The sequence below is a fragment of the Penicillium waksmanii genome (genome assembly GCF_028829765.1).
Source record: "Penicillium waksmanii strain IBT 27052 chromosome Unknown utg000002l:1.0-3326099.0:1.0-3328782.0, whole genome shotgun sequence".
Classification (NCBI taxonomy): domain Eukaryota; kingdom Fungi; phylum Ascomycota; class Eurotiomycetes; order Eurotiales; family Aspergillaceae; genus Penicillium; species Penicillium waksmanii.
This window is the reverse complement of record NW_026643249.1, coordinates 501,789-514,698: the sequence shown is the minus strand read 5'-3', so window position 1 is coordinate 514,698 and position 12,910 is coordinate 501,789. Positions and strand designations below refer to the sequence as shown.

Sequence of the window (12,910 nt, the reverse complement as noted above, 5' to 3'; positions counted from 1 at the left end):
ATGAGACTCTAGGTGCTGCCCAGCTCAAGTAGGCAGGGCACGAAAAAAGGCTAGGATATTAAACAGGAGCCGCTTGGCCCTTTCCCCAGTCCTATCAGAGCGCGCTAGCCCATGGTTGTGTACACGGCATCATAATCTATTGGGTGCAAAGTCATGTTCATAAGGACGGTGTCGCGTGGCGCGGTGATGTAGGCTCGGGCCGTCGCGAATAAGAGGATTATCCACTAGAAATCGAGTATGGTCATGGTTGACAAGGAGGGCCATTTCCCCCGCTTCTTGGAAATCGCGTCTTTTCTCAGGGAACCCTGGAGTCCCAAAGGTTTTACTCAATATTTATCTACTTTTATAGATCAAAGGTACATTTATGCTTTAAATCTGCATATAAAAATTAAAGTATTGAACATCAAAAGATCTATCACATCTCAAAATTCCTATGGATCCACAGTTCATCGACTCACCCAAAGTGTTTGATCGTTCACAGCACAATCTTGGGTAGTGACAAAGGGGTTTCCGGTTTTGGGCGCGGGCATTGGTTCATGCAGTGTCATCGGCAAATCAGAGATGCCATGCTCTCAAGAATCAGCGCTAGTGGTGCAGCCCGACCATTTAATTCACGCATGAGCCCGCTGAAAGATCGAGGCTGCAAGCCTTGGGCCCCAAAGCAAGTCATTGTCTGCGTCTGTATTTGACGACTGATCTGCATTCCCGTCGCCCGGGTGAACATACGAAATTTCTTGGTAGCGAATTACCACCCTTCTTACTTGACCGATTTATCTCACAGCCCTTGCTATCCTACACACCATCATGGAATTTTCATTCAACCCCTGCCTTTGACAGCCTCAGAGCCATACCGACTTTCGTTTCTCGCTGAATATGACTTGGGCTTTTTTTTTTACTTTCCAGAAATCGGGCCCTGTGGTCACTATGGAAGGAAGTCTATAAATATTTTCCTCAAGTTCCGCAGAGATGAGAACTGTCTCTGAACATAATTATTCCTGCACATCTCCGGAACCAAGTCCCCATCCCCGGAGCTTTCTTCATTTTAAATCAGATTTTTTGACTTCTTCTTGCCTGTGCTCTTCTGCGAAATGAGTCGAGACATCATGATGAATAACACAGCAAGAACCATTTCAAGTCTCCGTTCTTTCGACAATGCTCATCTCGACATGCAGTCGTTCGATATCCGGCCGGGATCACCAGAAAGCGTTTGCCGTCAGCTTTTACTCAATCCTGGCATACCGAATTTTGCCGACGGCCCCATAGTGGAGCAAAATACACCAACCCAAGGGGTTGGTCAGCTGCATCCGGGCTCTTTCCATCTTCGAATCATGATATATCGTATGGGAGATCACCATACAATCAAAGAAACTTTGAAAAGAGCATTCTTCGTAGAAGAACTCAATTCAATCCCACGCTTCATCGAAAGTCTGAAGAACCGATCAGATGGAGGAAGGCTCCCAGGAGCTACCATAAGCTATCGCCTTAAACAAAAGGCATTCTTTGAGAATGATTCAAAATTCACGGCCAAGGCCAATGCAACCACAATCAACATTCAAGTGACCAATTTCGTGGACGATGTTTGGGCCAGATTTGATAGCAATGCAGAGCACCTGGAAGCATCACGGAATTCAGATCGCGAAGTCTCATTCCAGCATCTTGATTCAGTTTTGGAAAGCTTAGCGATAAATTCGTATGAGCTGCGAAAGCATGAGTCCCGCAAACAAGATAAGAGAAACCGGGTGTTCAGGAGTCCCGATGATGCTGCTTGGTATTTCAAGAAATATTTGCGGTCTAAAAAGCTCGACTACAACACCGCTGGGCCATCAACAGAACTCTTGATAAGCTTTTTTCAATCAAGGAATATCAATAGTCAAGCCACTCTGGAGAACTTCTTGGGTCATTTCTTTGAAGATCATTTCTTTAAAGACACTGGTCGCGAAAATTACTCAGCAGTTGCGCGAGACTATGAGGGCATCGACTTTGATCTTGGTTTTTATCTCGTCGATTACACGATATTTGGGAGGAATAATGCGACTTTTGACTGCACTAATATTGAAACAATCACGCCTACCGAAAAGTTAAGGACAGTAATGAGCGCATTCCTATGGATGAGACTTCTTTATCCAAGGCGGGAATGGCAGAGCAGGCTTCTCAAATTTCCATTTGAGAAAGAGCTTAAAGACCATTTCCACTGGCTGGTGGATATAAAACAGCAGGAGTCATTGAAGGAAGATCATGAGCTGACTGGCGGAGATCAGACCCGTATTGATCGGCTGTGGAGATGGTTGAGTCGACATGATCAGCGACCAATCAAATTGGCATTTTTGGTGGCGAATAATCGCATGGCAAGAGATGTGCTTAATGAGATGGATGTTGTTCATCGTTTCATTGAAGAAATCACAGACTCCGCTCAATTGGGCCGCCGAACATATTGAACAAGGATAGACGGATGTTGGAGGAAGGAGAGAGGACTCAAAAGTTTTGGCATTGTTTTTCGTTCTCCTATTTTTCGCTGATTTGGGGGCCGGATTTAGCTGACGAGGGCTGAATCTGAAATTTGTCATAATCATTTCTTCACTGTAGATTTGATCACCAGGTCTGGCTGAGCCACTTCGCTCAACTTGTGCTATTTAGTATCAAAACAGAATTTGCAAAATATCAATGGATATCAATGGCTATATAATTAAAAATCGCTTGAGTTCAAGGGGCTCTTTTGTGGTGCAGATTAGGTATGAATGGATGTTGAGGCCAAGAATCGACAGGTCACAAACCCAAGACGAAACTCCCGTACCATCCCTGGCGCCGAGGACCAATACGAGACCGTGGATACAGTGCGGTCTGGTCTGAAGAATCAAGCACGGCAGTACTGAATCCAGTCGGTCGAACAAAGGGGAGGTTCAACAAGACGATTGTTTCTTCAATGAAGAGCCAGAACAAAAGCCTTTTCTCAAGCGAATTGAACGATGGTTGTTTAGCATCTGTAGCTAGAAACAAGTTTCTTTTTGGCCTCTAAGAGCATGCGCAGCATTGAAAACCGCGATCCAGGCAGATTTACCACAGATGGAGCCTGCGTTGCCTGGTGAATGATAGATCAAAAAGTACCTTTTTAGGCGGTACATATTCTCTGAGTCAAAGAAATCTCAACCATTCTTGCTCGAGGATAACGAATGGTATTAAATTCCGTGGAAGCATCTCCAGAGCGTCGGTATCAATCGATTCTGTTTCATTGACTTTCCATTAGCAATTCGATCCCGCACGGTAGCAACAATCTTGTGAGTCAGCGGTTTACCCCTGAAACATGTCAGAGAGCCAGGCAGCTAGGCGAGTTGAGAATGTTGCCCCTATTGCCGGCCGGGCAGCAAGTCTGAGTAGGTGAGCCGTATTTCGGCCTCCGTTTCGATTTCCTGTTAATGGTTCATTTTCTCAAAACGCAGATGTTGCCGCTCATGAGTCTCATGTGGTATCTGAGGCCTTGGAGGACTTGGGCAGGTCCCGTTTCGCAACTCCCAGGGATAAGGAGTTGATTCGCAGTATCGGAAAGGCCGTGGACGCAGATCGTGAGTCCTTTGTGAACAAGCTCCTTGAGAAAGGTTTCACGTTAGATCGGAATTGGATCAGGGTCCGTCGAATGCTGGTCTTGATGACTTGGATACTGTGTGGAACGACTCGGGGTGCGTGGGAGGGATGGAATGCAAATGAGATGTGGGAGAAATGTAAGAAGCTGATGCAGTACCATAAGTCAGGTTAGTAAACTTTCGGAAAGCAGCAAGGAGTCCCCTGCGGTGCTTGCTGCAAGATGTGCGCTCAATGTGATCTAACGTCTTGACATACATATAGCCGTATCCTACCAGGACTACCTCATGACTCTCACATTCGCCTACCCCCCTCACCGTCGAACCGGGTCCTATTCGTGATGTTCACCCAGATCGAAGTTTCCCTTCTGCACACCATTTCCAAATTTTTCAAGCAAAAAAAACGAGAATTCGAGTGGATGGTGAAATATGTACTCTGGCGAGGAGGAAGGTGATTATGGAGGGCCGAAAACGATTGTGAGTGGCCAGAGCCTCCCGCCTGCAGCCCTGGAGCGTCAGCCGGAACGATTTAGTTGGTCGACAAGCCTGATGAGAATACAAAATACATGTGTACATGCAGTAACTATGTAGACATGACTCGGGGCTGGGCAAAGGGTGGTTGCGCAAACAAAACCCGCATGCACAGTACAGGCCGGTTTAAGATGTGTCGTTATTCTTATGTTAACAAATGTCAACCTCTTTAATTGTTTTGCCTGGGATAGTGTAATTTCTACCATTCAGGGGGCCCATTGAGAGAATGCCGAGGTTAGCAGTGTCTCCTCGGGGATAACTTGCTCAGGACGCCCGAGGGGCTAACTAGCCTGTTTGACCTTGAGCAGGTACCCACGCGCCTTCAATTTGAGAATTTGTGCAAAAAGCAACGTTGGGTCGTATTCCAAGGTTGGCATATTCCCTCGCAAATCAAGCGCCTCAAAGGTATCGGGGAGGAGTTGTGATTTATTGTAATCGACTTATCACATATTGATCGTTTACAAAATAAAAATTGGCTTTCCAAGTTCTCCTTTAGGTTCAGATTAAATGAAAATCGGAATGCGACTTCACCTATCTTTATTAGAAGAAGGGTAATGAACAGCTATGTTTTATATTCTCGGCACGTCCGTTCCGGATTCCCTCCAGCAGGTATTCTCTTCGGTCTCCATTTTTGATAAAGAACGGATCTCGGGGAACGAGCTCGAGACGATCTGTTCTTTTTCGATTTTTGGCCAGCCTTGCAAGACGTGTTGATATTGCTGAATATTATCGTCTGCTTCACTTGGACGGCAGTAGATACAGGTATCACAGTTCTTAGGCGTAAAAATGATACGGCCCTAGTTGAATCCTTGCGAGAAGAAATCTAGTCGAGGCCGTTGGGAGTCCATACGGAATTGACAGACTCTGATAATGTTGTACCGAAGGTCAATCGGCTTTCTTTGTCTCTTCGGAACGCCTTTTCCATGTCAGCTTATATGGGATTAGACTAAAAGTGGTGGGAACAGCACGGCACTGGTTTGAAGAGCTGACGATGGTTGTTGTTAAAGCTAGGAGTTGGATGAGATCACTCGGGCAACAGATGGCTACTTGAGTAGGTTCGAGTAGAGAAGGTAGTATGTAAGCTGTGGGTGGTGACTGCCGTTCCAGGTTTGTTGTTGTTCTTGCTGATGCTGCAATATACTACCAGCAGTATGTGCCTCATACCTTCCCTTTCTGGACAACATCCCACTTAGGGTACCTTATGATACTCCCACAATATAATCTGGATAGTTGTATCTTATCTTCCCAATTTCCCATCTCTTACAACCGCGTCAGCTTCACTGTTTTTTTAATGCTACAGACTTTTGCCGACTGGGTTCGATTTCTAGACCACATCTACAAGTACAAGGAACGAAAGCCCATGCAACCTGTCATCTTTGAGACCTTTTCCAATGTTCGCGACCTCCATTATCTAATCAAGGAATTTTTCATTTTTTGGACCTGGATGACCAGCAAGCGGTCATTCATTGTCTACATCGCAGGATTCATCGGATATGCCGATTCAGAGGCACCTATGCGCATCAAACTGGAATCGCAGCCAACAAGCCGTTTGAATAGCTCCAGCGACCAAGATCAAGACGACATCGATGAGCCAGAATACGTCACGAGAATGCGCAGCCTGCAAATCAAGACCGACGAAACCGATGGCACTGGTGGTTTCACAGATTTGCTCCGATCGCACAATCAAGGACCCCTCGCCACGAGAAAGGCCTCCGAAGAAATAGCCGAGGCTCGAATCAATTCGGCTTTTGTATTCCTTTTGGTAACTTTGTGTCTCGCGCTGCCAACGGAGCTTAAATGGGACCAAATATAACGACACAAAACCTCCTTAGTCGCCCAAGCGAATATTTGATCCATCGTTGACGGTGGGCTCATTGATCTCGATGGCGAATGCCATATCATCGTTGAGGTTAAGGCACAACACCGGACCGAAAAGCCACTTCTTCTGCAACAAGGTTTACAAGTTCTGGCTTTTATTGGCTAGACTTGTGAATCCTTTGATGGGCCAGGCTGCGGCAAACAGCGCAAGCGCGAGGATCGTCTGCGGCCAAGTCAGTAAGTAAAGTAGATCGGTCATGGCGAAATATACACTAATTGACACACCAGGATGGGTCAGCTCTCTCAGTACGGCGTCGAAATGTTCCTTACTATCGCCGAGGTGAATCAAGAATATTTGGACTACCTGTTCGAGGGACTTTTATGGCACCCTGGCTCCCCAAGCTCGTTCCTGACGCTCCGACTATACGGCCCCTTCAGCATCTTCGACAAGTAAGACATGGAGATCTTTGGCTTCCTCGTTGTTGCCCTGACATGTGTCCACTACCGAGAGCACGAAAAGGAGAAGGAGAAGAGGGAGGCTTCTGGCGCTTTGTTAATATCATCCATTTCCACTATCATCAGCGTAGTATTTTACTGTTTTCTTGTTCATCTCTTTTATTCGTCTTGTACACATCAACCGATTGCTGGTCTTGCTAGTATTTCCTTTCCTTTCTTTGGCATTCTAATATTTGTTGCTTGCTATCGTCCTCTTACGGTTCTCGTAATAATTAAGAAGCTGTTCTTTGTCCTCCACGGATGTTTTGTCCTTAGGTTATAATTCATTGATGGACTTGAAGATCCCACGGTAGTAAGCTTGACCTTCAATTTGTTCATGGCAACTTCCAATTTATACAGTCATCTGCTATGGTGGGGACATCATAGACTTAGGCCTAAGAGTCACCCCGCACTGTTTTGTGGCCTTTGTGGCCTTTGGCCTGTTTGTCATTTGATATCAGCTTTAGTACTAAGTGTTCCATATTACTCTGAGGGGTTTTCCCTCCATATCCATATCATTTTGGTTCCCCACATCGTCGCTGGGACTGGTTAGCAGGAGGTCAAGGCACCCTAACAATGTGGCAACGCAGACCTACTCAGAGAAACTATTCAGGTCATTGACGATTATTGTTAACGATTTCCCGCCAATCTAGGCATTTCTTTCCAGACGTGGAAGTATGAAGTAATACTAGTATTGATCATGGAAGGTTAAGGCGATAGAGGCCAGACAAGCCAGCTATAAGTGGCCACAATGCTCGTGTATTTGTTAGATGAAGCGCTTTGAGTGATTCACTACTATCTTCAGCCAGAACATATCCGTGAATAAGTGGTCCACTATGCATAAGATTGTAGTATTATAGCGTTAGTCATTATCTGGATACTAGTATTTACTGCAGGGGGAGGATTAAGTGATCAGCAAAATGGGAATTACAGTATCATTCATCTCTTCGATTTCCGCGAGATATCAGCAACATTGAAGCAAAATTACTAGAGCTTTAGCGTGAAACCAGGCAAGACATGAATATTTCCAAGGTGTCTTCCTTGTCGAGCAAAGGATTAGCGATGACACCGTTACCTTGTGTCAAAGGCCATGCCCATTTGAGAATCATATTCGTCTTTTTCACATAATCGGCCTTATCAACTGAATCGAAATATTTTCTCCCCCCTGAGGTTCCACAAGGAGATGTTCAAGATCCACAATAACCGTGAAAGAAACATGGAAGGTCTCAAAATATGATTGGAAAACTCGCCATCCACCGAAGTCATCTGCCATGATTGCAAGATGCTGGAACTGTGTTAGCTGATAGTTTAGACAAGCCGCTTCAATGGAAAGAATTGACCGGAAAGGTAAAGTAACATTCCCGTGCACGATTGCGTGAGCTGGCGCCAATGTCTTCCGCCATTTCTTTTTCAAATTCCGCAGCAAGATGAAATAATTCCCAGGTCGAAGGTCGACTCAAATATCGCAAACCGGGACAATTTCCTGGCGCTAGACGTACCAGCGAACATCGGTGACTTTTATGTTTATGACATTTGGGACTCTTTGAATGCTCACGTTTGAGCCTCCAATCGGATTTGAACAGTGAAGCACTCAGCCTCCTTTCTTTTCTTTGCCAACCGGAAAACGACCCGTGACCGTTGCTAAGAAACAAGTTAGAGTTCAGAACTTACTAGGTTGAGTGGATTACATATACAGTCTTTGTACCCAGCACCCTCGATGAGCTTTGCTCTGGTGAAGTTTTCCACCACTTAATGCATGATGCTTGAAATCATCGGTGAAGTAATAATTGAAATGTTCCTTGAAGTAGTTCCGAAAAGTATACCCTCTTTTTACGTTTTCAGGCTGCTCGGCAAAACTCCCATCTTCGAGGAGTCTTGCAAGTCTGAAAAATCGATTCTTGGAAGGAAGTGGCTCTTGACAGAAGATGAGTTTTCACCAGTGCGAATGTCAAGATTATGAAGTTCCACGCCAAGATCAGACAGTTCCTCGTTTGACATATTGTCTGCAACTAGTTAGTACCACCAGGATGTATCAGTAACATACGATACCGCCCTAGTGTATTGCGAGCCAGAGGGCTGTATATAAATCAACCCCACTGCCCCATCTTTCACCAACGTGGACGACGAAGATGGAACTGCCTCCAGACCCTCGACTCAAAAGTCCGTCAACATACAACCGTGAGGTGTCAATCGCCGCTGTGACAGCCTTTTATGAATTTCTTACCACTCTGCTTTTCGTCGAGCCGACCGACATCCTCTACCCCCCCACCTGAGGGATGGCCACATATTACTCAGGAGAATGAGGCTTTCGCCTCCCTTGGGAAGACCGATGAGGTGATTGGGTTGCTTCGTCACTTACCATATCTAGACTCTAGGCGCGAAAAATGGCTTGTAAGACCTGAGACCAGAGCATGTGATTATGTGAATCAAGAGCCTTCTCACTATCAATATGCTATACCAGAAGATGCTGGGATCCCTCCGTGGGTGATCAACCTTACAGACTCAGGGAGAAATGGCTATTCATTGATGTTCGATACATCAGATGGTATGAACCTTGGAACCGCCCTGTCTAAATAACCTTTGATCACCTTCTTAAGTTATTAACATACATTATAGGCACAGCAACTGAACGCAGGCCAGATGGATGGACATATGACCCAGATTATGCTGAAGATGATCCGCGGTATTGGCGTGTTGAATGTGAAGATGAGACTGAGCCACTGGTTGACCGCTTGGAGTTCTATAAGCAGAGATTTCAAAATCTTCATTGGATCCCGCATGTTCAGAAGGTGGGATCGTGGCCAACGATATATGAATGGTACGACGAAAAGTGGGGCTCTGCGGAGGCAAAGGTAGGTCATTCTATGCCGAGATTGCCAGTTTCTAGGCTCAACATTCGCTTTGATGGTTCTCATTCGATGAACAGGTACTGCGCGAAATCTATTTCGAACACGGGTGGTCGGACTCGTTTGACCGAGAGGCATGCCAGGGAGCGTTGGAGGCATTCTACTACGACTTCGAAAGACGGAAGGCCCTCTGTGAAAGGGGTTAAATTAGGTTCAATTGATCTTTTTAGCAAATACGAAGGCGGATTCGAGAATTCTTCACTAACCCGCAATAAGAGTAAGAGGCCTCTTGGCATGGAGTTGGCTATTCATAATCGAGGTATGTCCCGGCTGTTTCATCATCGTAGTAGTCCTTATGCAGAATATTGACCGCAATAGGGTTCGATCACGGTTTTCATTGCTTTTGCCGCATATTTCGTACTACCGAAATTCCCACACAATTCAACATGTATAACTGAGCAACAACGAGGGCTCCTAAATACCATCGGAATACCAGTCTCATTTTACATTCTCTGCGCCACCTTCAGCCCACTCTCGCTCCACCCGCCAGCTCCTACCCCTGCGAAAATAATTCCTTTGGCGCCAGATCGATCGGATGCTTCGATGAGAGCCAGATTCGCGTCTTGATAGCCGTAAAGAATATCTACTTGGGGCAGAAAGTCTGCCTCCCCGATGCTGAAGTGTGGCTTGTTGCGAGGGTCGATGGGGAAGAGTAGAATTTAGGGACTTGGTCGATGAAGAAGTCGACTTGGCCGATGAAGAAGTCGACTTGGCCGATGAAGAAGTCGACTTGGCCTTGTTCAGTTGCGTAAAATGTATCAAGAGAGTTTGCGTTGTTCTTGGTCGTTGTATATGCGCTTCCTATCCGACTAATCACTGATGTCAGTATCGATCGAGGGACAGAATGACTTCCATTTACTTTCTCGTTCAACACAACTAGAACACCCCGGTCGCGAGCTTCATCGGAGCCGGCGAATTTCACGGCTTGGTACAGATTCAAGGGGCCGTCAGCGGTGATTGCAGTAGAAGGCCTCATAGCACCAGTTATAACAACCGGCTTATGAGTCTCCACGGTCAGGTCTAGGAAGAATGCCGTTTCCTCGAGTGTGTCGGTTCCGTGTGTCACAACAGAGCCGTGGGATATTAGGTTTTCCATGTCAGCATTGACGTATCGAGCGAGGTCAAGTAGGATAGTGGAGTTGATCGATCCACTATCAACGTTTGAGACTTGTAGACCCGAAACATTTGATATATAGCATAATTCAGGCACTGCTTCTACGAGCGCCTCGATGGTGACTCTGACTTTATAGTTCGTGGTTTGAGTATTACTCGTACCTTTGCTCGCGATTTTGCCTCCGGTTCCAAAGATTGTCACATTGGGTAGGTTGCCGTTTTGATGAGTGTGTCCTTTGCTTGAAGTAGATACGTGCGGAACAGCCGCCGAGGTGGACAGACAGACCTGGGCAAGAAGGAGTAAATATGCTGTCTTTATGGCCATCGTGGGACTTGAAATCTAAGTGTTTCAGAGTAATAGAAGGTATTGGAAAGAATGAGTGAGATGTGAAATGTGTTGAATATTTAAGGAATTTAAACTCCGGCACCGCTACTAACTGAGCCGTAGCGGCCGAAACGGGTCTAGTAGGGCTCGACCGACGACAGTTGAGAACGGTTAGCTATATATCAGCCACCAGAAACCATGGAATGATATTGATTTATGGGTAACCAGAGTTAGAACCCGATAGACTTGAGACTGTGACCACCACCTTGCCATATACTCTGTTGGCTATGAAGCCCTGGCCAATTCCCAAAATCATGAATGGAGTCGGCCATGACTCTTGAAGCTTGCACGTCTACCGAGGTCCAGGCAGATATTGTGACTTCCAACTTGGCTCCTCCCAGGGGAAGCCATTTTCACGCATCTGGCGATATTTGATATACCCCCCAGCGATCTCGTGCTTCGAAGCTGATGCAAGGCCAACCACCACATCTGCAACTGCTAACAACTGATCGCGCAGTCGGGTGAAATCAATGGCCGCCTCGCCAAAGGAGGGCGCCCACAGACTCCACGGTCCAGAGACGATAGACGTTGTCGGAAGAAGGTAGTTATGGTATGTTGTCCCGATGCCACCCTGAGAGGCATAGAAAGGAATCTGCGAAGTGTTTTTCGGGGGGGTTTCCTGGGGTCACCCCTATTTCATCCAGCATGCGTTCTTTGACGGCTGTAGTGACAGCATCAATAACTAGCTGCGTAGGTCCAACGCTCCAAAGAGTTGCTTCACTATTGCCGGTGAAGTTCAATACACGACCATATTGACCCTTTGGCGCAGCGGATGGCAGCAGCTCCCGCGCCCCCAGGTGCTCGAGGATGATGACCAATGCAAGATTTCCGCTATCGTATTCTTGGTCGAGTTTTTTTGCGTACGGGATCGATCCATCTCTGCTGTATGTCAGATGTCCCGACGTGAATGCAAACTTGAGTGTTTTCGCGCGGGCGGGCGATGTCATCGGCTGGGCTGCAAAGTACTTTGCCAGTGCAAGGAGGCCTGCAACTCCATTCTCTTGGACCCAGGTTGCGCCGTCTGTATGCGAACCGATGATTATCGTTTCCTTGGATCGACCGGGAAGAGTAGCAAACAGCTCACGGGTATATTTACGACCTGTGTCCGCGGAAATCTTCAGGGATGCTGTTTGTCCGTACCGACATGCGTTTCGAACCATATAGTACTGCTCGGAACCTAGATAAACACCCGGGACGAGATAATGTTGTCCGAAGTGGGGATCGTAGTACCCTTCCAGTGTTTTGCGAGGTATATCGAACGCAGAAATCAATCCGGCTGCACCACCTCGTCCAGCGGCGATAAGGTCGTCCGCTGGTGTGGAAAGATATGGCCTTTCATAGGTACCATTGATTTGGGCGGCCAGATCTGGCGTGACGTACTAGTAATCTTTGACTCAGTGAATAGTTCCTGCATCGCGACTCGCAAGCGAGCCCAGAGGTAAATGGGAACTGACATGTGAATCCTTCAATAGATAGGTATATGGGACTTTCAACGGGAGAAAGTCTCTAAGAATGACTTTACCCCGAACATTTACGGATGAGATGCTCTGGTTGGAGGGGACATAGATGAGAGGGCCGGTGAGGGCGGAGCCATTTGTCGGAAGAGTAAATGGGATTGCTCCAACAATGGGGATATTGTGGCACTTTCCATCAGGCTTGATGCAAAGGCTTTCGGCAGACTTGATGCAAAGGCTTCCGGCCTCACTCAGGCTCATCCCTTTCTTTGGCTCCCAGACGTCAAGATCGTACTTGGACCCCTGGACTTCAAGTCCGGGTATGTCATGCAGGCTTGTATTGACCCAGTCAACTAGCTCATTATGCACATCGCTTCCTGGAAGTCGCAAACCGACACTTCCAACTCGATGAACTAGGTCGCGAAGTTCATTGATGGGGGTGAATTCTTTCTCATCAACAGTAAGGGCTGCTGATTCCGCCACCAGCCCAACGCTGACGGCAAAAAATGATAGAATTAATCGATGGAAGACCATTTTGAGCTAGTCTGCTGCATTCTGAAATCCGACTTTCCTTTATGGCAACCAAAATTGAGCTGCCTTCCGGTAGAGTGGTGTTATGACGGTATGAAGATATAG

General features: G+C 46.6%; 6 protein-coding genes across 6 annotated transcripts; 4 read left to right on the top strand and 2 right to left on the bottom strand.

Annotated features, from left to right (window-relative positions):
- Positions 1 to 1,103: 1,103 nt before the first annotated feature.
- On the top strand, positions 1,104 to 2,435 carry N7481_001859 (uncharacterized protein; the record flags this gene model as incomplete). The annotated part of the gene is made up of 1 exon (XM_057261078.1): positions 1,104 to 2,435. One exon carries the CDS (start codon positions 1,104 to 1,106, stop codon positions 2,433 to 2,435), a length of 1,332 nt encoding a protein of 443 aa, XP_057126010.1.
- An 863-nt stretch (positions 2,436 to 3,298) lies between these two features.
- On the top strand, positions 3,299 to 3,914 carry N7481_001858 (uncharacterized protein; the record flags this gene model as incomplete). Its single annotated transcript, XM_057261077.1, has 3 exons — positions 3,299 to 3,368; positions 3,435 to 3,743; positions 3,838 to 3,914. 3 exons carry the CDS (start codon positions 3,299 to 3,301, stop codon positions 3,912 to 3,914), a joined length of 456 nt encoding a protein of 151 aa, XP_057126009.1.
- A 1,480-nt stretch (positions 3,915 to 5,394) lies between these two features.
- N7481_001857 (uncharacterized protein) lies at positions 5,395 to 5,916 on the top strand (the record flags this gene model as incomplete). Its single annotated transcript, XM_057261076.1, has 1 exon — positions 5,395 to 5,916. The coding sequence occupies one exon, from the start codon at positions 5,395 to 5,397 to the stop codon at positions 5,914 to 5,916; it is 522 nt and encodes a 173-aa protein (XP_057126008.1).
- A 2,949-nt stretch (positions 5,917 to 8,865) lies between these two features.
- N7481_001856 (uncharacterized protein) lies at positions 8,866 to 9,468 on the top strand (the record flags this gene model as incomplete). The annotated part of the gene is made up of 3 exons (XM_057261075.1): positions 8,866 to 8,896; positions 9,033 to 9,268; positions 9,343 to 9,468. 3 exons carry the CDS (start codon positions 8,866 to 8,868, stop codon positions 9,466 to 9,468), a joined length of 393 nt encoding a protein of 130 aa, XP_057126007.1.
- Positions 9,469 to 9,905: 437 nt separating this feature from the next.
- N7481_001855 (uncharacterized protein) lies at positions 9,906 to 10,760 on the bottom strand (the record flags this gene model as incomplete). Its single annotated transcript, XM_057261074.1, has 1 exon — positions 9,906 to 10,760. One exon carries the CDS (start codon positions 10,758 to 10,760, stop codon positions 9,906 to 9,908), a length of 855 nt encoding a protein of 284 aa, XP_057126006.1.
- A 352-nt stretch (positions 10,761 to 11,112) lies between these two features.
- On the bottom strand, positions 11,113 to 12,808 carry N7481_001854 (uncharacterized protein; the record flags this gene model as incomplete). The annotated part of the gene is made up of 3 exons (XM_057261073.1): positions 11,113 to 11,412; positions 11,450 to 12,199; positions 12,275 to 12,808. The coding sequence occupies 3 exons, from the start codon at positions 12,806 to 12,808 to the stop codon at positions 11,113 to 11,115; spliced, it is 1,584 nt and encodes a 527-aa protein (XP_057126005.1).
- Between the last annotated feature and the right edge of the window lie 102 nt (positions 12,809 to 12,910).